Source organism: Telmatherina bonti (genome assembly GCF_933228915.1).
Source record: "Telmatherina bonti genome assembly, chromosome: 6".
NCBI lineage: Eukaryota > Metazoa > Chordata > Actinopteri > Atheriniformes > Telmatherinidae > Telmatherina > Telmatherina bonti.
In genome coordinates, this window is record NC_136624.1 from 28,683,943 (window position 1) to 28,709,793 (window position 25,851).

Below are 25,851 nucleotides of genomic sequence, written 5' to 3' on the forward strand. Positions count from 1 at the left end.
GAAATAATTAATGTTAGCCATTTTTCTGTTCCAACTCTTGCAAAGACCTATTAAGTAGTCAGCAATAGTGAAGCAAAAATCATCCTGTCCCATGGTATGCACAAAAAATATTCCATGATTTTTGCGTTCTGTTAGTATTTCAGTGGGAAGTTCACCTCAATTTCAAAACCTGAACCTCTACCTACACACAACCTTTTCAAACACATCCTCAAAACCTAAAAGCAAGGGATTAAAAACTCTTCTGTCACAACTATGAATTATTCATTACATAGATACACAGATTATAGAGGTATTTATGTTTTACTCAGGCTTACTTGACATAAATTCAGACCTCGAACAGTGTGTGTTTTTCCTCTCGTGTACCTGGCAGAGAACAAGAGCTCTACTGCATCAGACCTGTGTCACTGCATTCAGCATCATTTCCATCTTTAGCTTTGATGATTCACTTTCACAAAGAACTTCTGTACTTCCCCTTCCTGTAGTGTTTTCTTTTTTTTACCTTTTAGAGACAGTTTTGGAAAGGGGGTGAGGGGTGTTTTAGATTAAATAATGCAATTCTCCACAAAGCAGAGAGTTTCATATAGATATTTACTCAGAATATGACAGAAACATGACTTTTAGTATACGTTTAAGAAAACAGACACATTCATCACATATTTTATAAACACTCAGTGCAGCCTATTGAAAAGAAATAAAAAAATCAAGTTTGTCTTATAAAATACACAATCAAGTATATCAACACAAATCATACACTGCTTTTGATTTTTTTTTAAAAAAATGACAAGCAGGAAAAAATATGAATATCAGTGCTCACATAAATTTATTTGGATTTTCAATTGTGAAATTGTTTTCATTTTGTATAAGAGAGACTCTTTGCAAAATGTGTTTTTTACTGCAGGGGTTCCCAATTTGGTGTCTTCATCACCCCCTAGGTCTTCAAAATCTGTTTTAACAATATGTTTTTTTAAAAAAAAAATAAAAAAAAAAGAAAGACACATATCTTTGTAAAAAATGATTCAATTCAATTCGTAGTCCACACCTTAAATGCATTAAATCAGTTTTGGTCCATTTCCAGTGTGGTTTCATGAGGTCAATGAGTGAGTAGAGATACAGTCATGGAAAAGTTTATATCTGATAACCTTGATATTTATTGCCCCATTTCATTATTAAAATATGTGTTAAAGTCTGAGAAACACCACAGTTCAGGTGGTTTGTCCATACTTTTTTTTTTTTAATTTTTAAAAGAATAAAAAGTAAGGCTATTTATTGGTAATTACCTTACCTTGGTTTGTTTTTTATGTAAGGACAGGTCTCAGCCAGAATTCATCATTTATAGAGTAAACATAGCTAATGAAAGCATAAAATCAAGCATGGAGGGGGTCCATAGCTGCTTGGTAGTTACATGAAGGAGGTCCTGAAGGAAAATAGTTGGGAACCACTGCTGGACTGTCTGCTTTGCTGTGTTGATTCAGTTAAAAGACTGCACCTTTGTACATTTGCACAGGGGGCAATGTGTGTTTGAGGTTCTGATAAATATAGTTGCGTATCTGTAACACCTTTATTTGAATGTGTTTGTTGTAGGCTGGCTGTACTGCAGAGCATCACTGCAGTAGTGACTTCAGAAACCTTACAATGACCGTGGGTGCTCTCTAGTGCTAATCCCTGGTACTACATACTTTTCTGAACTGCAGAAAACACATAAGGTGCAGATATTGTTATGCTGCATCATTGTATTATTCTGAAGCCCATATTTCAAAGGCTGCATTTTAAATGATTCCCCCATAAAAAAAAGTAGGACAAAAAAAAAAAACAACAACAATTTTTTCTACCTGAGAACTCCAATAAATGAACATACATAGTCAGTTTATCATTCTACAAAGATGTGGGCACCACCACATTTCCTTTTACAAATATGAGAGCTAAAGTCTGTTACATTCATTTGTCATACTCATACTTGTGCTTCAGAAAAACATCTAAACATCTCCATGCGCCTAGAAACCAGGAAGAGAAACTTTCAGCATCATTTTGTCCCCAGTAAGGGCTTACATTATCTACATTATTTTATATTGGCAGTCAAGTGCCCCATACCCAGGCTTGTAACAATAATAAAAACTTTATCTGAAGATAAAAGCTACATCTGGTCTGCATACTGTGGAACTCTAATCTGAATTCTTTGATGGTGTCGGGGAGTCCTGCCAAGTTACAACTTCAGCTAAAAACTAAGTATCTGATTCCAAGTCAGAGGCCTCAGCCTCATCTGCAGGTACAGTCATACTGGGATAAGGCCTTGGCTGGTCTAAGTTAACGTAAGTCACCTTCAGATTAATGTAGTGCTCTCCTTCCAGACATGACAGAATGTGATCAACTTCAGTAACCAAGCTGTGGAAGTTGGGTCTGCAGTCAGGCTCTGGGTTCCAACATGCCAGCATGACTGAATAGCTGTGGAATGAATGATTAATGAAAAAGTGCATAAATCATTGTAAACTGACAACGCATTAGGACATTACATCAGTTAGCGGTTACTGTGTTTGCTTTAAGGCGTAAATGAATAAAGTCTAGAAACTTGAAGAATGTTCACAGTGAGTGTGACACAACCTTTCAATAATTTTTGATACTAATAACATGTTATGATGCTTACAGGGTATCTGGGCAATACTGTGGCTGAGGAAGTCGACGTCCCTTTAACAAATAGTGTGTGATGTCATAAGGATCCACGTGTGGATATGGGCTTGCACCTCTGGTTAAAAGCTCCCATAATAAGATGCCATATGACCACTGAAAAATAAATATTCAGTGTATCATACATGCAAATGAAAGTAACAGGCATAAAGATGATTCTGTATATCGAGCAGACTCACCACATCAGACTTGGTTGTGAACTTGTGTGTTTGCAGGCTTTCAATGGCCATCCACTTTACAGGAAGCTTTGCCCTTTTGTGATTTTGAACACTGTAGTACTCCTTATCATAGACGTCTCTAGCCATGCCAAAATCAGCCACCTTTACCGTGAAGGTTTCATCCAACCTGTAAAGAGGAAATACCTAAGCACTCATGTAATCTTCAAACAGCAGTTTTTCATATTGTGCATTTCTAAATCTGAGGTCTTATACTTTTTTTTTTTTTTTTTTTTTTAGAGATCCTGAGAACCCCTTCTGAGCAGATACACAGAGACACCATATACCGGTATATAATGTATAAAAGCATATAGATCATGAACAAACTAAAAGAATGCACCATAATATTAAATGTCTTTTTAAAAACATCTAACATTTATTTTCCTTTTACTGAGTAATCTTGTCTTCATTGCCACGCTTTATACTTTTTTTTTTTTTTTCAATTAAAGATTTTATCAAATATATCTGTATGCATACACTGCCAGGCCAAAAGAAAGTTGCTACCTGGATTTGACTAAGCAAATAGATATTGAACTTCTATTGGATAATTACTGCTTTTCAGCTGGCATGAAGTTATATAACCCTAACCGATTTCATTTCTGAAACAACCATGTCAAAAGACACATCCCACAAATCTTGGAAAAGATGTTCATCTCTTTAAGAAGCATCACTCTGAGAAAGCATCTAAGAAGACTGCAGAAACTGCTAACATTGGGTTAAGAACTGCCTAACACTGAAAGGATGGCGGGGAGCCGTAATGTTCCAGGAAGAAGTGTGGTCAGAAAAACATAATAAATGACGGTGAGTGGAAATCACTTAAACATTAGGTGAAATCAGACTAAAAGAAAAAAAACACCAGTAGAACTCAAGGCTACATTTAATAGCTAATCTAAGAACATTTTCATATGAATAGTGTGAATGGAACTGAAGGGACTGGAACTGAACAACTGTGTAGAAAAGCACGTATAAGCATCAGTTTGCTGGGATACATAAAGTTTGAACTCTGAAACAATGGAAGAAGGTTGTGTTGTCTGATGAGTTCAGAAGTGATGCAGCCATCATGCAAGAATGTGACCTAATGTAACACCATACTGCATGTTGGGATGGGATAGGCCTTACTGTGAGCAACACTCCATGCCTGCTATGACTTGTTACATTTTGTCTGGTCAAAAGGTATATCATATTGATCAAATGTGACGCACAAGAGAGGAGATGGGGATGGTGATGATGCAGAAAATGGACTTTACCTGGAGAAATAGAAATACAACGCATAGAAACTCTGATAAATAACATAAATCCTGAATCCATCTATGAAGCTCTTCTGCTTTTAAAGCCACAGTTGGGAAACAGATCTTATAATTAATAAACGAGTCTCATAAAGCCATTTGGTAGAATCTGGCTGCCAATTATGACAATACAGCAATTAAAACATTTCTAATAACATACAACTATGCAGTTATACTATCAGTTTTACCAGTCATTATAATGATTGAAAATTTGTCATCATTTTGGACATTTCTACGTGATTCACAAAAGACAGTTCAACATTTGAATATTTCACCAGAAATGATCTGAGATGTGGCTTAACAGGTGAAACTTACAGGGGATGCCAAATTACACTGTGCTTAAGGATGGTATATAGAATCCTGGTTTGTGGAAGACAGACAGCACAAGTAGCATCCCAACAATGAACAATGAGCCTGCTATTACCCTTTATTTAACAAGGTGTGATGTCAGCAGCTTTATTCTTATTAGGCATTGTCATAAACACACAGGAACCAGAAATAGCATAAAAACAAGCAAACATATAAACTAAACAGTACATCAGAACTGTGAAACTCAAGTCCCACAATGGCGGCAGCCCTGCAGGTTTTCAATATCTCCTTGCAACAACACACCTGACTCAAATTAACAAGTCGTTGTGCAGAACTTCATTGGCTGTTGGATCAATTTAATTTGGGTCAGGTGTGTTTAAAAAGGTACACACTGAAAACCTGTAGGGCTGTGGCTCTCGTGGGCCTGAGTTGAATAGCCCTGTATAGTACGTGATTCACACTTACATGCAGTTGCGTGCTGCCAAGTCTCTGTGAACAAACTTCTTGCGGGCCAAGTACTCCATACCTTTGGCAACCTGAAGCCCAAATCCAATCAGGTCTTTCACAGTTGGGTTCTGTGATGGACAAATAAATTCTTAACATGAGTGATTAAATATAGGAAAATGTTTTGTAAAAAGTAGAAGTTCTGGCCAAACTCACTGGGCAAATATTTACAGTAATCCTAACCATTCATTTAGAAAATGTCATTGCTTCGATTTACCCTTTGCTCGGATCGGATGAAATGTCGCACATCTCCATGCTGCATAAAGGGCAGAACCACCAGGGGGAGCCCCTCTTTGGGTAGCATGATACCCAGTAAAGACAGTATATTGGGGTGATGAAAGCCTTTCATGATGATACCTTCTCTGAGGAACTGGTCCACTTCACCTAAATCTGTGATCCCTGTTAATAAAATGTATCCTTTTGATAAAACATGTCTATTAAATGTTGCGTAGTCTTATCTTTTGTTGAACAAATTTACTTACTGTTCAATGATTTAACAGCACAATGGGTCTCCTGCTTATTGTTATCTATGAGGTATCCATGATAAACTTTCCCAAAGTGGCCTGGGTGAAAAGAAAGAGTGACTGAATGGGAATGCATTTAAATTCATTTATATCACGATTATTATAATTATGTATTAATTTATTTTTTAAAAATGGAGACTTTACCTTTTCCAACAATCTGACTTGTCTCAATTCGGAGCCTATCTGCAGGAATGAGCACATCTTTGACTTCTTCAAGCAGATCAGAACTCAAGCTAACCATTGAGATACTGTCGTGTGGCATTAAAGGAACAGCCAGATGATCATAGCTGGCAGAGTACAATAAACCTTGGAAGGCCATTCCTCCTGAACCAGACATCTGACTGGACAGATCTACGAATGAGAAAATGCAGTTTAAACTCAGATGTGCACTATAATAGTTAAAACCATAATATTTTTCTATTCATTACAATTTTTTGAATGATTAATCTTTCAATTTCTTTCCATGTTTAAACTGAAAAGTGTTATGCTGACACACCTGAAATATTGGAAATATTTGACCACACAGTTTTATCACAGAAAGGTTAACCCCTTCCCTGTATTTATTTCTGAGAATGCTGTCCTGGGATGCTTGTTCTTTCATTATATTTTAATGATTATATTTTACCTTATTCGCTCAAAATAATCCATCTAACAGGGCATTTTGACCAAAGAAGAACCAGTGCAGGTTCTAGAGTCAGTGCTTAGTGTTTTAGCACTGGTGCTTGCAAAGAACCAGTTTTAGTTTTGACCGAAAGAGTCTGGTTGGTGCTGCGTTTTTGGTGCGCGTCATCTAAAACGTATTGGATACGCCCCTTTGAAGAGGGAGAAAGTCGTGCTGTGCAGAAAAAGTAAACAATGGAGGAGTGTGTGGTTCCCCTGCAAGCTCTCCTCTTGGTCTTCCAAGTTTGTGTTGGGTATCACAGATGGAGTAGTGATCTCTTAGCGGTTCTCCATCAATGTTTAACAATCACACGCAGAGCACCAATAACGCAGCATGGACCAGACTCTTTCAGTTAAAACCAAAACCGGTTCTTTGCAAGCACTGGAGATGAAACACCTAAGCACCGGCTCTAAAACCAGCGCTGATTCTTCTTTGGTCGAAATGCCCCATGTGTGTGTTGTTAAGTCCCATTACTTGTGATGCAAATCTGACTGTGTGATCTCCACTAGACCATTGGTTGACTGCCTTGGGCAACAACATGAATGTTGTTGCCCGTGACAACCAGGCATCATTTGTTTTTTTAAGCATTACATAATTTTTTGTAGTATCTTTTGCCACCTTTATCCCAGCATTTTCTAATCATCTTGCTTGTGTTAGATTTAACCTCAAATACAGTTATTCTTAGATCATACAATCCAACAATAAACGATTTCTTTTTTTTATTTTTTACTAGATTTAATGAATTTGAAGGTCTCACCTTGTCTGTAGTCACCTGTCGGAGAGTCAATATGGCTGCCTGTGTGCCTACTGCAAAATGCTGTTGATAAACGATTCTCTATGTTGGCTTTTAGGATACACAAAATAAATTAAATAACTGAACAACCAATCAAGGCAATAGTGAAGGCACTATGGCACACTTGATCATTTTAAAAGTAAAGCATTCGCACAGAATATATATCTAGAGACTGTGTTTGAACTTTATTAGTACAATAAATTATTTTAGTTTAATAAAATGTATCAAAAAAAGAAAGAATCCTTCTCACCTCTCTTTTTCTTCTTCAAATGAACCATTGCTATTAATGCAAGACCAGCACCTACAACCAGCGCAGCAATGACTCCCAGAACAATGCCCGCAATCACAGAGGAGTTGTTGCTGTTGTCTAACAATACTGTACCCACATCATTCACTTCTCCATTCACAGACACCTGCAGCAATTAAGCAGATAATAACTCTTGTTAGCACATTCCGGTTCCATTACATACAATTTCACCGCCATTTCCCTCTGGGACTAATAAAGTATTTTTCATTTCTTTAATTTAATTTAGTTAAACTTGCTATTAATTTTGGGTAATTGCTTTGGTGAGGTTAACTTTCTTACCCTGACAGGTAATCCCTTGCTGGGGATAACCAGGCTTTTAGAAATCCTGCAGGTCAGTTCATTTGCCAGAACCTGAACATTGCAAAATTCATTGCCAATGCTCATGGTGATCTTCATGCATGAGCTCACTGCATTCAGATTCTTATGCTGTTTTGGATATGGAATAAATATTTATTATAATTTCATCATTTGGTTTTTGTCAAGAATGATGGGTTAAAAAATGCTCCATTTGTCGATATGCAGAGTATCATTTTTGTAGACATGATAATTCAAACTCTGATACATACATGCAGTGAAACCTCAGTGTCTCCTGGCTTTAGAAGATGAACTTTGTCCTCATTTTCAAAGGGGGTGACACTGCCATCCCGGTGGTAGTTAAAACGCTTTTTCAGAAGTCCACTTTTCCCATCCATGTGAAAAGAAATCTCTCCAACATACTCTCCAAACGTTTCCTCAGGCATTTCCTTTGGAAACGCAGGGGCCCAGCACTCCATATGTGTACTATTCCTTGTGCCATTGCAAACCTCAAGTGGGAAACGCAAAGAAAAAAATTAAAATGAAATAAAGAAAAAAGATTTTATTCAAAATCCCAAAAAGTAAGTACTGATTTCATTTTTAGTTAACTTTAACAGAAAACAAAGTTTAATGACCCAGATAAACATCTGTGTCAAAATTATAAACTGTATCAGCATACAACTTTGTAAAATATTCAAATAGTAAACCTACTTGTTGAAGAGGTGGAATGCGGGAATCTTTGAGGGTGTATTGAACCACTGTTTTATGGGCTGAGTCAAGATTGTGACCCTCTATCACCAGCCTGGAGCCACTGTGAGAGACAGTGATCACGTCGACAATACAATTAATATTATTAGTAAGCAGACATTCTTTGATCTTAAAATTAACACTGAACAAGTCTAATACAAGAACCAAGCCACTACCTCACCTACGGAAACTGCAGAGGGGGTACACTGAGGTTATCACAGGATTTTCCTTGTAGGTGAACTTCCTAGCAGAAGTTACTTGAAGGCCATCAAAAAAGACACTCACAGGTACTTCTCCAAAACTTTCTGCAGCTGCTGTCTGACAGATGATTGAAGAGAAAATTCCTGTTCCTTCAGAAACACTGCAAAGAAAAACAAAAACATGGTAACCAAATGTTCAATACCTTATAACTCAGTTAAAATGAAGTTTGAAGTAATTTAATGAACATTTTCTCAACGCATGTTAGCATTACGAATGAGATGTGACCTGCTCACCTTTGGATTGTGCACTTCTTGTCAGCGAATAAGACTTCTCTTGTTGTCCCAGAATTAAAATAACTGCCTGTTATTGTAACTGCTGTTCCTCCAAACATGGGGCCAAAGTCAGGATATATCTCCGTTATGCGGGGTTCCTAATAAAATAATAGAATTTGCCATCTTATTCCCATGAAAAAATATAGAGTGGGTAAATTAGCTTTTTTTTTTTTTTTTAAAACTATGTTAGAGATAAAATTCTCACCACAAAAGAGAAGCCAGACATCTGAGCTGAGCCTTCAATGGAATATTGACCCTTTGCTTTTCCTTCATGTACTTCCACAGTGATGTTGAGGTTCTGGTTTGGTATCTTCTCATGAATTTTGCACACCAGCCTAGAAATTAACACAAGTAATATTATGCTAACTGATTTTCCAACAAGTCTGTATTGTATCACATATAAATGAACAGCAGCCCTCAATCTTTTCACTCAAACTTGCACCTTGTTTTCCCTTTATCCCACTATGCTAAGCAGTCTCCCAATCACTGTTGTGGAAAAACATCCCCACAAAGCAATGAATGCAAATTCCCATCAGGCTGCCATGTGTCTATAACAGAGGAACTGCTTCTGACTGGCCACTCTACCATTAAAGCTTAATTGGCGGAGTGCTGCACAAATGACTGTTGGTTTTTTTTGTTTTCTTTTTTTTTTTTTTTTTTTAGCCAAACAAACTCTGGATCTCATTCATGGTGACCAATAGCTTATTGGTTACTCCTCTAAGCAAGACTCGTTGCCCTGAAAAGCAGGTTAGATGGGCAACAAGATCTTAAAAAAAAAAAATCTGAGAGTGGTTTTAAGTCATTTTTGCTCTGTCATGGACTGACAGCCTCAAATTTATATATGTAAGTTCCCTGTGTCCCTGAATCGGACCAAGTGGTTAAGAAAATGGATGGATAGGTTTTCAGCCTTTTCCATTTCAGAACAATAAAAGGCTAAATGAGACGAGCTCCTGAGTGCAGAAAGCTTTCTTCGCTCCTGTGTAATTTGACACCACACTGCCCCACTGGGTCTATAGATAGATCTCTCAGTTTTATAGGCTGATTTAGTCTATGTTAATCACCGTTAACTATTAAACTATTATTTAGATAGACAAGTGGGACCTTGTTGGCCCTCTTCATTTTGTATAATAGTTCAAATCAAGCAGCGGTGGACTTCAGTCAATTTGCAGAGACTACTCGAGGACTCGAAACAGGGTCAGCTGAATTCTAGCAGTGGCACACCTACTATAGTGGAGCTGAAAACTTCACCACTTGCATGATACTTTCAAAACACTCAAACAATCTACTTTTGCTTTGTCAATGTAGGTTTGCAATGTAATATGGAGTAAAAAATTTAAAATGGATCAGTTGCTATCTTAGTTTGTCTAGGTTAAAAAGGAGAGACATAGTTGGCATTGAAAAAGCTCCGAGTTTGGATTTGACATACATTGCTAACCCATTAATATTGTTTTTGACATATTCCTCCAGTTCAAGAAGTTCATTTTTAAACATTACTCAGGCTTAAGATGCCTCTTTAAAGGGTGCCTCTTAATGGTTGACATGAACCAGTAACATATACTATCAGTTTACTTATTTGTTTGTGTGAAGCTGCTCACCGATTCCTATTGCTCTTCTCAGGCAAAACAGTGCACAAGGTCGCAGAACCAACTGTGATGATGTGAGTTATGCCATTGATGATGGCCGCTTGAGGATGAGATTGAAACTCTGAACCGCACAGCGTCACCTGTGTTTCCCCACCAGCAGGTACCATTGTGGGGAAAAACTACAGATAAAAGTGTAAACGTGAGGAAACAGCAATCTGCATCTCAGTGCAACAAGGAGAGTCAGTGTCATTTCATGACTTGCTCTGGTTAAAATTCACGCATTGTATGATCAGTTAGACCCATCTACCTCAGTTATGATGGGTGCACAAGTGTTATTGCTCCACTGTGAAGTACACTCATGCTTTCTGGAGCAGCGCCCTGAACACCAACCACAGTTCATAAAGTGTGGAGCCGTCAAACACAGGGAGCATGTCGAGAAATGCGCACACCCTGGTCCTGTGGAAGGTACCCTGAACATCTTGAATAAAAGAAGAGAAAGATCAGAGGTGCGAAAAGAGAAAAACAATACAAGATAACAGTATTGAGCAGAAAGTGTACCTTATTTCCAGCCACAAAGAGAAGTAAGTCGTCTGAATACACAGCTGATGTCCTGGATACTCCAGCCTCTCCCAGTGAATAGTTAGCAAAAAAAAGATGCTTGTGCACTGTGAAAATAGCCTAAACCAATGCAGCAGAGGAAAAACTCAGAAGGATTTCCAAATATGGAGGTAAAAACATGTAACTTCAACTAAAGAAATAAACTTTAATCCTTTTAACGCAGAACATCACACAGCACTCTGACTAATCACACTTTATTACCTGCATCACCCTGCCGTCTGATGTACCAAAATGGCCGAGTGTTTGATCCCCATTTGTGGTGACCAGGACAGATGTGAACAAGACACCTCTCAACTGGCCGTTGAAGAGGTCCACTTTGTAGTGCGGCTTCGACACTAGGGTGGGTTTATGGAGGCATGTGTGATTCCCCCCTGAGCTCTGTACAAGCAAGAGAAGCACAAAAACACACCGTCTGCATGAATTATTCATACACTAAAGATTTTAAATTCAGTCTTAGCTTGTATCTGCCTCTTCCAGATCTAGGCTTCCTCTAAGCAGCTACTAGTAGTCTATACATGCAACAATTTATAAAGATATAGAGAGAGAGAATAAACAGGCCTAAATCAGTCATTTGGAGAGGAAGTGCTCCAGCTTTGCTTGCAGTCACGTTGTAAGCTGTGAGGGAAGGGTCATGAACAGCAGTCATCTCAGCTTTGTTTACATAGCGACTGTTTCTCAGTTCATTTAGCCTGGAAATAAAACTGTACGTTTTGTACACTAAGACTCAAAAATGGTAGATGACAGAGCATGTATCTGGTTGGAGGAGGATGAGTCAGTGAGCGCCTAAATGAAGGGCGATTACTGAAAAAGGACAGGATATGTTAAAGTGGTTGTAAACATTCCACAGCAAAGTGAACTAGCCTGCCCCTGCATGCCCCACTCTGCCTTCACACAGTTACCTGTTCCAGTTTTTACAAACAGCTGGTGTAACTAGTTTGTACTGAGTGTGTGAAACATTTTTTTCCCCCAGGTTTTTACTCCTTGTCATGACCACACTGTTAGAAAGAAGGGCAGACTCCAACACCTACATACATATATTTTTGCTATTTTTTGTAACAATATCCACTGTATCAAAGTAAAGACTTTTTCTGTTAGTCTTATTTCTTCTTCTTTCATATTTGTTGCTTTATACTTCATATTTCATGTGGTCATGTGTTTATACTGCTTTCTTACCACTGGTGCCTAACAAAAACTTCAACCACAATAAAGTAACTCATGTTTTCAATAAGAAATCCAATTTCCTGATGATCAAACTCTATAAGCCCCCCAGTGTCCTTTGAAATTCTACCTTTTATCAACGGGATGTGTAACTTTTCCCTCATTTCTGTAGGTGAACACATGTCTGGGAGAGCTCAAAGGACAGATTGAACTCCATAAAAGGGAAAGACCACACCTATTTTTGTGAAGGACTGCGGCCCAGTTCAAGGGATGTTAGTGGTGTTTCTTCTACTTCAACTAAAGTAGGGTTACAGAAAAGATAAGCAACACTTGTATTATCTAAAATTACTGTTGGATCAAGGCATTTTGGCTTGTGTTGATTAACCTAGATGTAGGCCACAAGCCAAACAATCTGGTCTATGTTCTTTATCGGACACGTCTTAATCTAAAAGACCTCTTTCCTCTGATGGCTTCGTGTTTATGCTACCATTTTACAGAGACAGACTGAAACTTACAGCTGATAAAGACAATAAACCATGTAGTAACACACAGGTAACGCTAATGACTCATCCATCCCACCCTTTTCTCTGAACTTGCGCTTCCTCTTTTACAAGCACTTTTCACTATTCTTAAAATATAACAGCGCTGTTAAATATTTCAGACTTCAAGATCTTCTTTATGAAATTAGAGTAGTTTCTCTTGGGATACATGACCCTTTATTACTGAAAACAGTTGCAAGCTGCATGCTCCATTGCTTGGAATACAGATGATTTATTTACTTCCTGTCTGGGTGCAGGGTGACCTGTGTGCTGTTCTGATGACACTGAATACAAGAGTTACTCACTTCATGTGGGCAGCTCTCACATGGCTGGTAGTGGCAGAGGCCTCTGGATAGCTGCTCTGTAGCAGACTTGCAGCAGTCTTCCACGCCCTTGTCAATCGCCTGATTGATGTGACTCAAACTGAAGGCACAAAAAGCTGAGTTTTTCAGAGGTTTGCCATTTACATTGACCTCTGCGAACACTCCATAGAGAATGTCTTCTTTCTCGTTCACCCACAGCTCTTTGGCCAGGTCCTTCCCTGCTTTCCCAAAATATGCTGCCTGCAGCCCGTTGTATACAGTGTTCCTTAAGACCTCATCGCGCTTTCTCCTCCGCTTTGGTGTGTACCAGCACTCCAACACCACTTCTCTATACTTCCACACTTCCGTTGTCAAAATAGGCAGTCGTCCCAGACGGGTCTGAAAGGCTGAATTGTTGTTAGAAGGGTTTTCCCTTTGCAGGGATAGAAAATACACATAATCCTTGGTGGAAAAACTGTATATATAGTTGATACTGTAGGAGTCGCGTAGATTGGGAAGCACTGTCAAGCCATCCATGACCATATGAAAGCCGTCTTCAGTCGCAAGTGGCCTCATGACAGATAACGACCTCCTTGGATATTTTTGTGTCACTTTCTCATTGATAGACGTTGCCACAAAGAACAAGGACGTCCTTCCCTGCTCAACAATGGTGACTTTGGTGCCCAAGGGGCTGGCAAGACAGTCAGGACACTGGTTCGGAGAGTTGTCCTCTCTTCTGTATAAACATTTAGGCTCAGGTGGTGCAGTAGTGTCAATGAAGTAACAGACGCCATACCACGTGCTTCCACAAATGTACAAGTACGGCAATATGATTCCAGCTGGATCCAAAACCAGAACCTCGTTGTCAGTGTCCACTGGATCCTCAGGATCAGTTTCTATGTCACACACCTGACAGGTTTGACAGTCAGGACTTCCCAATGGCCCAGTTTTCAACTCCCATACTTTTCCCATAGAATCATTAACTGCCACTATTGCATTCTGGTATCCAACATACACCTCATTAAAGTCCCGGTTCACCACAATGTTCTGTATTGGTTTGTCTGTTTGGACGTAGGGGAGGAAATATCCCACACTGAAATCCGGCAAGTGAGACGTAGAGGGACATGCATGCTGTCCAGAGGCTAATTGTGTTTGTATCCATATGTATACTGTCAGCAAGGCAGTCAGAGCGACCATCTCCACGTCACAGCCCAATGTGATTTAATGCTACCTACAAGATACTTTCCTCAAAGAGAACATTCTGGAGAAGCAGGAGAGGGTCTGTGAGAGAAAACAGAGAAGGAATGTTGAGATTGTTGAGATAGCAGTCTGCAACACTGACTATAATATTTAACAGTGATTCACTGCTTCTTAAGAGGAGAGCTGAGGAACTTTTTTTTTTTTTTTTTTTAAAAAAAAGGAAAATTAATGGCCATTTTTCCTTTTTTCTTCTTCTTTTTAAAGGAACAAAAACAAATACTTAACAAATACTTCTCCTTACAGCTAAAAGAAAATTAAGACATTAACAAAATTGTAAATAAACTGGAAATGATCATTACAACCTCGTGACTGAAGCCAATGTGTCGTTCATAATTCATAAAACTGTTTCTGAACATGAAACCGGTATAAAGCTAATGACATTAATTACAAGGATTTTAATCAGGATAAATCTTATTACAGTATTCGACCAAAACAAAAAAAAAAAGAACTTACCGCGCTTTTAAAAAAAAAAAAGAAAGAAATGTCGCTGAAATTTGTCCTCAAGAGTTCAACTCGTTTCCCGACAAAAAAAATTCAGACGAGACAGTAGAGCTCAACTCAGTGCACGTATTCACCTGAGACCGTCGCCGTCTCACACCTTACTGGTTGTGAAAAACATTCATGAAGACGCAGCCTGAAGCGGAAGTAAGACGTTTCACTGTCTCTTTCAAACTAAAGTAGCTACTAAAGTGGTGAAATATTATTATTATTATTATTATTATTATTATTATTATTATTATTATTATTATTATTATTATTATTATTAATAGCAGTAGTACTAATACTAATAATAGTATTAGTACTATTATCATTATTTAGTTTACACAAGAACATTTTACAAAATGAATGAAAAAATTTTTAAACCCATAAAAATTACTTGTCATGTCATAAATTAGCTTAGAATAAATGAGCTGGCAGTTAATATGACAATTTCTTAATTTATTCAATTAGTTGGTAAGTAAGCACAGAGTTAAATATTTAAGATATTAAAACAAAACTGTGTTTGTTTTATTTTTGCTATTCCCTTCAATTTTCCTAAAAAAAAAAAAAAGTTTAAAAATTAAAAGATTGTTAAGCATCGTCTTGCTTTGTTTTTGTTTTGTTTCTTCCCCCGTGTTTTACATATTATCATTCTTTTATTGATAGTCTAATTATTTCTGGGTTGATATGATGTTACTTTCCATAAAAAATTTTAAATGCTATATTATCAATATTATTAAATTAGTCTCAACATGAAAGTAGTTTCATTAATGTCCATGAAACCAGAAATTCGGAATTAAACTTTAAAGTGACAGACCGGAAGCGCGTTTGTCATTTCGTCCAACGCGACCCAGCTGTTCCCTGTCTGGGTTCTGTCCTGTCAAGCCGCGCCCGCATCGAGGAAGTAAGAAATTATTGCGACACTTAACCACGTCTCAATATCTTATCTTAATATCGTCATCATTTTCTTTTCCATGATATGATATCGCCATCTACAGCACTTTTCCAGGCAGGCGTCGTGCTGCCAAACTAATGGATTAGTTTGTTCCAGCCTGTAAAAAACAAGCTTACGGGATATCTGCCAAAGGAAAAATATTTTCATATTAGAAAAAAAGGTTGTCAAAGCAGCACAAGCTTTGGAGTTATGAAAAGAATGCACTAAATCCCTCAAGGATGGATGAGAGCATGGGAAGCACATGCAGCATTCCAATATAAACTGGAAACAGTGAATTATTCACCCGAGCTACACCCAAACGTCTTTGCATAAAACTGATATAAAACAAATATAAAAGAGAAGAAAAACGTTTGTTTATAACTGGCATCAGTATCCTATCAGAGATGGGTCCATCATGGTAATCAGAGTTGATGTACAAAGACTAAAAGGTATCATGTGGCAATAAAAGCACAAAAGTTAAACATTACTACTGGATCCAAAGTTCAGCAAACATAACCTGAAGGAAATGCACTGCGTGGTGGAAAGATAAGCGCTTAATTAAAAGAATATTGTCATTCCTGACTCATCTCATAACACTGGATGATACTGCAGGTGGCATACTGGCACAAAATCATACATGGCACCAAAAGACTTGCTTTAATTGTACTTCAACAGGGCTATGCTTAAGGGAGCACTAGAGTTTGGACTAACAAAAAGAAGGAAAAAAATCAAGCGACAGGAGGACGCATCACATATAGTCCTCAAATTTGTATCAATGATGTGTAACTTGATAAGAAAATTCATACAGAACCACCTGGACTCATACAAGGAATATTTTGTGCATATAGGAGGATGTTCTCCGGAGAGAGGATAAAATTTCAAAGAAAATTACTCGTTTTAATTTTAAAAGTATTTTACAATAAAAATATTATTTCCCCCCAAGGCTACACTTTGTTTTTAAAGACCATTTGAATGTGTGACAAACTGTTTGCATGCAGTGATTGTAGGCTATATAAGTGGAAAGTAGACATGACTCTCCGTTCTGAAGAGCCAGATCTAATGATATTAGTTCTTCCATACCTCAATAACCTATAAGCACTTCAGCAAGTTTGCAGAAGATGCTCTTTTCCTCCTCAACTGAGGAATGCTCTCCCTGACTATCTGAAGGCTCCACCTGCAAGGTTGGAAAGGTGACTCAAACCCTTCCCCTTAAAAAAAAAAAAAAAAACAAAAAAAAAAAAAAACACTTAAATGGTTATTAAAATGTTTGTTATTGATACCCATTGATGGATGCATTATCATTGCTTTGAACAGATTACAGGTTTGTGTTTTTCTGAGAATATATCAATCATAATGCAATATTTCAGCCATTATGTGGACACTGTGTACGAATTTTCACCTCTGACCTATCCTCATTTCATTCAATAAGTGTGGTGCTTTGTAACGTCAATGCCTTATTATGAGTCATTTCTGATCACTCATACAGAGGCAGTGCTTTCCTCTGGCTGGGTTTTTTTTTTTTTTAACCCCCCTCTTTGTCTTTGCCACAGTAAATGATGAAATACTCACCAGCATGTTAAGCAATACTGGGGTGTTTCACTGTGATGTTTCACAATAATCTCAGAGAAAATGTTAAAAATCCTCTTCAGATATAATAATAAGTTGAGTGCTATGGTTCTTCCAATGAAATGCAGTTCACCTTCTTTTCATCAAAATTGCAAGGTTTTCTTTTTAATGCAAATACATTTCACAGCCTGTCTCTGGCACAAGTTGTCACTTTCTTAAGATATCTCTATACGCTGCATTTAATGAAACTCTGTGTCACAGAATTGTTTGCATTTACATCATAAAGATCAGAACATAAAGCTGAAACATCCTGCAGTTTTCTCTGTTCCATCTAAAACATAACTAGTGGTGAAAATGGTTGGAAGTGCTGAAGCGCCCTCTAGCGGCCAAGATGCAAGCACACAAGTCACAAGGGATGGATCTCTCATAACAACGACCCACTTCTCAGAGAAATATCTGAATCGAAAGCGAAAGATACACAGCTTTCTTCAAATCATTGATTGGAGCTGATGAAGTCTGTCTCTGGTTCGAGCCGTTCAGTTTCTTTTAGGTGTCTTTGAAAGAACCATTTCGTCCCTCAAATCCAGTCGCTGGTCGTTTGAAACAGGAAACTACGGGCGCAACATGGCAGGAACCGGTGAACTTGATGAAGGATTCTACTCCCGGCAGCTGTAAGTTCAGCCTGCACAACCTGAGATGGGCTGGGAGGGGGTTCAGACTGCATCTGGATGCCAGATTCACTTGTTTTTTTTAAACTTTGCACAGGTATGTTCTGGGTCACGATGCGATGCACCGGATGGGGACAGTGAACGTCCTCATAGCAGGAATGAGGGGTCTGGGAGTGGAAATAGCCAAGAACGTGATCTTATCCGGAGTAAAGTCTGTCACTGTGCAGGATGAGGGCCAGGCTGCTTGGTCTGACCTGTCATCACAGGTAAACCAGTGTATAAATAAATAAACGAACAAATATTCACGATGGTGAATAGCAATAGTATAGTAGTAGCAATAGTAGCAACAACCTGTCAAACCTGCTTGCTCTTTGGAGTCTTGATTATGTAGTCAATGAAGTAGTTTGTTTGTTTGTTTGTTTTGTTTTGCCTTCACGTGTGCATTTAAACGTATTGTCCCCTTTAAAGTTATAGTTTGGGCCTTAATGAAATATGCTGTAACTACAAGTTTGGTTGTTGTTTTGTTTTCTTTCTTTCATATTCATTATTACTTGCACTTTGGCCCCACCTATATGTGATGACTAATTTCAAAGCTGATGCTTTCGTTCTTGTTGTGGAACACGGCAACAGATAAAATATTTTAAAAATTCCCCCCAAATATCGAAAACGTGAATGTTTCCTGCTTCCTGACTACAAAGCAAGTTCAATCTACAGATGAAAACTGGGCAGTGGGGGGTGGGGGGGTCAACAGCTCAATTAAATGAGGAAAACATTTGCTTAAGTTTACTTTTTTTTAAAACTTGTTTTATTTCCAAATCAGTTCTATCTGCAGGAGTCACATCTGGGTCAGAACCGAGCCACGTGTTCCCTACCACAGCTGTCTGCCTTAAATCCACATGTGCGTGTGTCAGCTCACACTGGACCACTTGATGAAGACCTGCTCCTTCAATTTCAGGTGTTTTTCCTATTTATTTATTCCTTTAAATAAATTCCTGATGATGAATGGAGACATAGACTTTTTGAAAATGAATAGACAGATAAGTGAAACCAGTGCACAGAGAAACTTTTCCCCATCATGAAATGAAAGTAAAACCATTCTCCCCATGTCAGTGCAGTAAAGTACATTAACACTATACAGTTACAATGAGGAAATATCTTTTCACAAAAGAAGTGTGCGTGTGATTTTCCAGGTGGTGGTCCTCACCGACTCCTCATTAGATGATCAGAAGCGTTTTGGTGAGCTCTGCCATTTACATGGAATACAGTTCATAGTTGCAGACACCAAAGGACTCTGTGGGTAAGTGAATGTAGATAAACTGCCTAAATGAATCCTACTGTGCAAAGAATAAAGGAGTGAAGATGGTGTATTTAATTTTCAGCCAGCTGTTCTGTGACTTTGGTGAGAATTTTGAGGTGTTGGACCGTGATGGAGAGACGCCTGCAACAATCATGATAGAGCGAATCACTAAGGTAATATCTTCCATCATGTTGTGGTCCCAGATGCCCATTTAAAACCATTCTCTCTAAATGCTGTATTGGAGCTAAAGTTGTCTATTTGTTTAAATGTCATTTGCAACAAGATGTTATTGGAATTTAAAATACTAAATGAGAAAAACAGAGTTCACTCGCTAGATATAACAGCAGACTTTCAACATGAATTTATTTTAGGAAAATCCAGGATTGGTTGTGTGCACAGATGACCAGAAACATGGACTTTCAGATGGCTGTAAAGTGAGTTTTTCTGAAGTCCAAGGCATGACAGAGCTCAACAGCATCGGCCCTGTGGAGATCAAAGTCTGCGGTTGGTGTTACTTAACCATGAATACTTTGCTCTGTTATACTTTTCTTTGTCAACTTTTCACACTGTAACACCCATGACCCGCACTCCATCCTGCTCACATGACATTCTTCTTATAATTCCTTCAACCTGTTTGGGAGGTGTAGCGGTAAAGTTTTAGTTCATGATGGGAACTGTTCTTTCACTTACTTTCTGCATGTCTTTTTTCACTTTAATCACCAGGCCAATATTCCTTCACAATCTGTGACACTTCAGCCTTTTCTGAGTATGAACGAGGAGGGGTAGCAACAGAGGTTAAACAGCCGGTCCAGCTTAATTTTGTAAGTGTCAGCTTTTTGTTTTAGCCCTTCTTTTAAAAAAAAAAAAACACACACAAAACAAACAAATCTGTAATACATTACAGAAACCACTCAGCGAGGCTCTACTTGATCATCAGCTGCTGGTGTTTAATGACTTTGGGAAAATGTCTAGACACAACACCTTGCACCTGGCGTTCCAAGCCCTCCATAGCTTTGTAAAGGAGGAGCAGCGGCACCCTCTATCCTGGTCTCAGGTCTGTTAATACACGCCTGATGTGACAAACTAAACATGACATAGTTCACAAGAAAGTTTCAACTCACGTGCTACTTTGGATTAAATCATACAGTCAGATGCCGATTCTCTGGTTGCCATGGTGAGAAAGCTGAATGCAACAGCCCAGCTGGAAGAGCTGGATGAGGATGCAGTGCGGAGACTGTCCTACACAGCGAGGGGGGATTTGGCTCCTATGAACGCTTTCTTTGGAGGTTTGGCTGCTCAGGAAGTTATTAAGGTGAGGTAAAATGTGAAAACTTAAACTTATTAGTTTTTCTTTTGTTTTCTTCTTTATGAGTTCAGTGCATTGCCTCTGCTAATGTACAATTGTTCAACTACCCCACTAGGGGGAGGTAGTGAGTAAGATAACGTACTGCAGCTGCTTCAGTGTAGATAAAGAAGAGAAAGAACGTAGAAGAAAGAAAAGTTCAGCTTTAGAAAAACTGTGGATATCTGCAAACATCAACCAGTCTAAACTGTGGATATCTGCAAACACCAACCAGTCACAACACCAAATGTACCAAAAGCAATGTTTCAACGTACAGTCATGTAAAAAGAAAGAATACCTTCAGCTAATTCTAAGTTTCAGGAAATGACACCAAAAACATTGGTTTCTTATCAGGTCTTTAAAATAAGATGAAAACAATGTGACATGTTATGCAGTGTTGTTATTTATTTAAAGGCACTCGGAAGGAGATAAATAGAAATTAGTCAAACACATAAGTTGCTGGATACCACATTTTTTTTGTTCTACATGACAACTTACAACCTCACACGTACTTATAAGTTTACTTTACTTGTTTTACTTCTTTCTGCTACAAAGTACTGATACTGATCCAAATTTTGATCCAAGTACAAAATAAGGCCAAGTTACTGACTTGTGCTATTCTTTGCAAAAAGTATACTAGAAGTTCATTTTATTAAGTTTGCTTTAGTTTAGCTAGCAAGTATACTACGAACTATGAATCAGTAGTGTACTAAAAAGTAAACAAACTTAATATCTCTTTGGACTACAATAGAACATTTTTAAGTTCATAAAAGTATACCTAAAGTATACTTCAATAAACTAAAACGTAGACTAGAAGCAGCAGTTTATACCCTGTACATGAGCTTGTTGTGTACTGGAAAGTATAAACTTAAAATGACTTTATAAAGAATGCATAAAACCCAAATTACCATACAGCTATTGGAACATCAGTAAAAGATCTGTGGTGGCACATGTTGGTGATCAGATGTCTTGCAGGACAAAATTTGCTTTTTGTGTTGCATTATAAGGGATTTATCAATGAATAATGTCAAATTTGAATTTGAAAATGGTAAATTCCTACATTGCATTCCCACTTAAAGGAAATAAAGATGTAAAATGATTGTTTTGTCATTTGACAATATTCTAAATAGACTTCCTGACAATTTTCCATCTGCAGCATCCACAAAATCCTCATATTTCTTATGCATCAACAAACAGTTGCCAAGGAAATGTGCTGCACATGACAGATATTGTGCAGAAAACTGCAATTTCATAAATTAACCGGAGTGTGATACAAATATTTTTTTCCAAAATAAGATGAAAAATGGCAAGTTAAATGAGGGCTGAGAATACTAGTCAGATAAATGGTGGACTGTCGGGTGAAACTGTCAATCGAAACGAGTTCTGATGAGCCTCTCCCATGCTAACTGGTTTTTAAAGTAAAGGACACATCTCCTCAGCAATTTAGTTCAAGCTGAATGTGCAGCTTATGAGAATAAACTCAGAGTTGCTAGTTTTAAACCTGCCAGTGAGCAGGTTAGTCTCACCAAGTATGTTACCATGGTAACTCCCTCAGAGCTCAGCTAAACTCACACTGTTAAACGGAAAACTTAGATTTTCCTTTAATCTGCATGAAATAACTTGCAGTTTTGAGGGAACTGCAGTAGTACCAGTTGCATAACGGTGCATCATAACAATGCAATCGCTTTATGCATCAGTGGTTTTAGTGTTGTGACTGGTCAGTGTCCCATCAGAAACTTGGCGGCACATTTAGCCAAAACAACAATACAATGTTCATTTGTCCTTTGAAATATTCCTGTAGGCATGTAGTAGGAAATTCACCCCTCTTCAGCAGTGGTTCTACTTTGATGCACTGGAGTGTCTCCCTGAAGAGGAGGGTCAACTGGAGGAGTGCTCATTTTCACCAGTATGTTAAAAGATTCCCTTCATTTCAAGAGAGACTTTACATAAACATACAGTCCATTAAAGTAACTTTCCAGTGTGTTTGTTTGTTTTATTGCTGCTTCTTTTTTTGCTTGTATCTCATAGAGAGGCACAAGGTACGATGCACAGATTGCTGTCTTTGGGTCAGCATTCCAGGAGAGGCTTGGAAAACAGAAGTATTTCCTGGTAAGCGCAGGTTTGAAATATGTCCAACAGAGGGCACCATTTGCATGACATTCAGGAACCCCATCTGTGCTTTTGTTTGATCTTGTCTTGTGTTAATGATGGCACATACAGGAAATGACTGGGACTCAGGTGGGATTTCCTGGCAGGGCTGACCTCTTACTATAGGGGTCATCTAACCATGCCAAGCCCTTCCTCTGTTTCCTGTAGAAGTGTTATTTTTTTACTGTTGTTTACTGACTGCACACTTGTTATGACAAAGACTTGATGAATTTGATTAGTCACATTGTTTGATAAAATATAAAACTATGTGCATTTAGTAGTTGTTCTTATCTTTTTACAAGGTTGGAGCAGGTGCTATTGGCTGTGAGCTTCTTAAAAACTTTGCCCTCATTGGGCTTGGTGCAGGAGAAGAGGGCCACATCACTGTGACGGACATGGACTTCATAGAAAGATCCAACCTGAACCGCCAATTCCTGTTCAGATCTCAGGATATTGGGGTGAGGAACCACACAGGACACCTTATGACAGTCTGTGGAACAGTCAGAGTTGTTGGGATGGCATGAGGTGAAGATTTTGTGACAGCCTGAGGAAGTTTCTGTCAAATTACATGTAACTACCAGGTTACACCACTTGTTTATTTGAAGTGTCTCAGATGGTTCATTTTCTTTTAAATCAACAGCTAAGAGAGCATGAACAACTTATGTTACATGGTTAGCTGCAGCTGGTCGGTATGACGACTCAAATCTTCAGCTATATGATGCCTTCTCTGTTGATAACTGTTTTCTTTTATATAGCTTCATTAAAAAAGTCATTCTACAAATTTAAATATACATATTTTGTTCTTTCCTTACCCTACACTTATGATTTCCCTTTTTTTTTTCCTGATGCACTCACATTCATCATCTCAGACATCATTTGCTCAATTTTTCCATAAATAGAAACCCAAGTCGGAGATTGCAGCCAAGGCCGTCCGTGAGATGAACCCACAGATCAAAATCACTGCTCATCAGAACCGTTTGGATGCTGACAGTGAGGGAGTGTATGACTACAACTTCTTCATGGGTCTCGATGGAGTGGCTGCAGCCCTTGATAATGTGGACGCCAGTGAGGACGCTGGATTTTTCATCACCATTGTGAAATTAGTCCTTCATTTCTAGATAAAAATCAAATTCTTATAGAAAACATTCAAACCTTTTTTATTTTTGTTGCCCAGGGGTTTATCTGGATGGACGCTGTGTTCAACACCAGAAGTCACTGCTGGAGGGAGGAACCTTAGGAAGTAAGGGGCATACTCTGGTGGTAGTGCCTCACCTGACTGAGTCTTATGGTCAGCCTAAATCTCGTTCCACTAATGCCATCCCACTGTGCACTCTCAAGAACTTCCCCCACAGGATTGAGCACACTTTGCAGGTACAAAACCTACCGGTACCGTTAGCTTTGTGTTCATCCTTATGAAAATGGGAAGATTGAAAATATGTGATGCAAATGGTTAAAAAAATTGAACTAATTTTCACACAGAAGGTCCATAAATTTTACTTAGTTTAATTGATTTAATGCTTAAAATGCTATATTTTGAAGAACATTTGGTCCATTGTCAAACAGCAGTACCTAAATGACAACTTCTTCTCAGTATTTTGAGGTAATTTAACAAACATTAACATTAGCCATTCCTTTCTTTAAATATAAGTTTACAACATCATGCTGATCTTAGCTAATTATTTAATACTGATCTGGCAAGAACTTTGATGATTCAGATTGTGTGCTAATTCCTCCGAAAGCCGTCAAATGATACTAAGTGCCGTTACACAAAAACTTACTGGTAACATCACCAGAATTAACCTTCAGTGTATCCGCTTGTCTAACTGGGAGAAAACTATTCATTGCTGCTTAAATTGAGCAAATGTGAATCTGTGGTCATTTCAGACAGAGCAAACAAACAGCTATATATAAAAAAAAAAAAAGCTGCGTTAGATCATAAGAAATATATGAGTGTTTGCTGACACAGAAAGTCTCCATTTTCTATCTTCTCTTTATACTAAGCTAACTTGTCATTTTTTCAGTGGGCCAGAGACCAGTTTGAAGGACTGTTTAAACAAACACCTGAAAATGTGAATCTGTTTTTGAGGTAAGATATGATATCATCCTTCTGTCATCTAACTTCACCACCACAGCTGAAGCTGACGCCAGCAAGGGAGACAATGTTCAGAATATTTTTCATTTTTGCAAGGCATTCCAGCAAACTAATTTAGTAGTTCAAGTTTGTTATTTGGGTTTATTAACAACAGAAACATGTTGTTTGCCTTTAGCAGGAAACCATGAGTGACAACTGTGTAAACAATGTGAGCTGCCAGGTCTGTACCCTGTATATTATGTACTGCAGCTCTGACATGGTCTCAGCTAATTAGGCAGCTTTCTGGTTTAGAAGAATAATATAAATGCTTAAAAATTACAGTGTATTTCCAGAGAATACTTGTTTGTGCTTGTAAGGTTTAGTTTTTTTATAACATTTACCTAATCATAATTTAGTAAATACTCTGTGACAGTTTCTTGAACAAAACAGTAGCAAACTTTAAGCTTCAAGTCTTGAAGCCTTACTAATCCAGCCATGTTTCAAAATGTCCCTCTGTTGGTTTTGGCAAGTTTTAACATGATATCCCATCATTGTAATGTGTCTTTCTAGACAATAAACTGCGATTTAGCCCAGCATGATGTTTGGCCTTTTTTACACCATTCTTTTGGAAATGAAAATAAAGTTTCTGTACTTTTCATGAGGCCAGTCATTTACATGTCCCATTGCAGCAAATTTTAAGTCATGATAAATGAGGTCATGGAAAGGAACAGTCAGATTGTGTTTTGTCCCACCCGTGTAGCTCCCCGCTGAATAACGCCCCAAATGTTCCTGTTTCAACCTGTTTACATGTAACTACATGCAGAGAAGGCAGAATCTGTTTGTTTGTTTGTTTTTTTCCCAAAATGCACAGCAGTGAGCTGGTGCAAGTAAATGGTGTAAGAGTTAGCCATGTCATGTAAGATGGTTTGGAGAAATACCAGCCAGCATGGAACAAGCTATCTAAACACAGACTTCCCCTGTCTGAGAGTCAAAAGCTAAAGGTCAAAGAAATCCCCTCTTGAATCACTGACAA

General features: G+C 38.2%; 2 protein-coding genes across 2 annotated transcripts in view; one reads left to right on the forward strand and one right to left on the reverse strand.

Annotated features, from left to right (window-relative positions):
• Window positions 1-2,098: 2,098 nt before the first annotated feature.
• On the reverse strand, window positions 2,099-14,249 carry LOC306756977 (macrophage-stimulating protein receptor-like; the record flags this gene model as incomplete). The annotated part of the gene is made up of 20 exons (XM_079241935.1): window positions 2,099-2,439; window positions 2,639-2,775; window positions 2,859-3,024; window positions 4,955-5,064; window positions 5,211-5,392; window positions 5,476-5,556; window positions 5,662-5,868; window positions 6,936-7,022; window positions 7,222-7,384; window positions 7,558-7,704; window positions 7,845-8,081; window positions 8,284-8,383; window positions 8,501-8,680; window positions 8,814-8,950; window positions 9,058-9,187; window positions 10,448-10,614; window positions 10,743-10,913; window positions 10,994-11,113; window positions 11,255-11,431; window positions 13,056-14,249. The coding sequence occupies 20 exons, from the start codon at window positions 14,247-14,249 to the stop codon at window positions 2,220-2,222; spliced, it is 4,113 nt and encodes a 1,370-aa protein (XP_079098061.1). The 3' UTR covers window positions 2,099-2,219.
• Window positions 14,250-17,916: 3,667 nt separating this feature from the next.
• The window catches only part of uba7 (ubiquitin-like modifier activating enzyme 7), a gene marked incomplete at its 5' end in the record, with an annotated part of 35,671 nt that continues 27,736 nt past the window's right edge, over window positions 17,917-25,851 (forward strand). Inside the window, 15 exons of the mRNA XM_079241938.1 lie at window positions 17,917-17,963; window positions 18,058-18,226; window positions 18,781-18,915; window positions 19,151-19,257; window positions 19,340-19,430; window positions 19,629-19,761; window positions 19,981-20,078; window positions 20,162-20,311; window positions 20,405-20,569; window positions 22,401-22,505; window positions 22,628-22,708; window positions 23,050-23,205; window positions 23,647-23,812; window positions 23,922-24,118; window positions 24,769-24,833. Coding sequence (XP_079098064.1) covers window positions 17,917-17,963; window positions 18,058-18,226; window positions 18,781-18,915; window positions 19,151-19,257; window positions 19,340-19,430; window positions 19,629-19,761; window positions 19,981-20,078; window positions 20,162-20,311; window positions 20,405-20,569; window positions 22,401-22,505; window positions 22,628-22,708; window positions 23,050-23,205; window positions 23,647-23,812; window positions 23,922-24,118; window positions 24,769-24,833 — 1,865 coding nt within the window. The remainder of the gene's footprint in view (window positions 17,964-18,057; window positions 18,227-18,780; window positions 18,916-19,150; window positions 19,258-19,339; window positions 19,431-19,628; window positions 19,762-19,980; window positions 20,079-20,161; window positions 20,312-20,404; window positions 20,570-22,400; window positions 22,506-22,627; window positions 22,709-23,049; window positions 23,206-23,646; window positions 23,813-23,921; window positions 24,119-24,768; window positions 24,834-25,851) is intronic.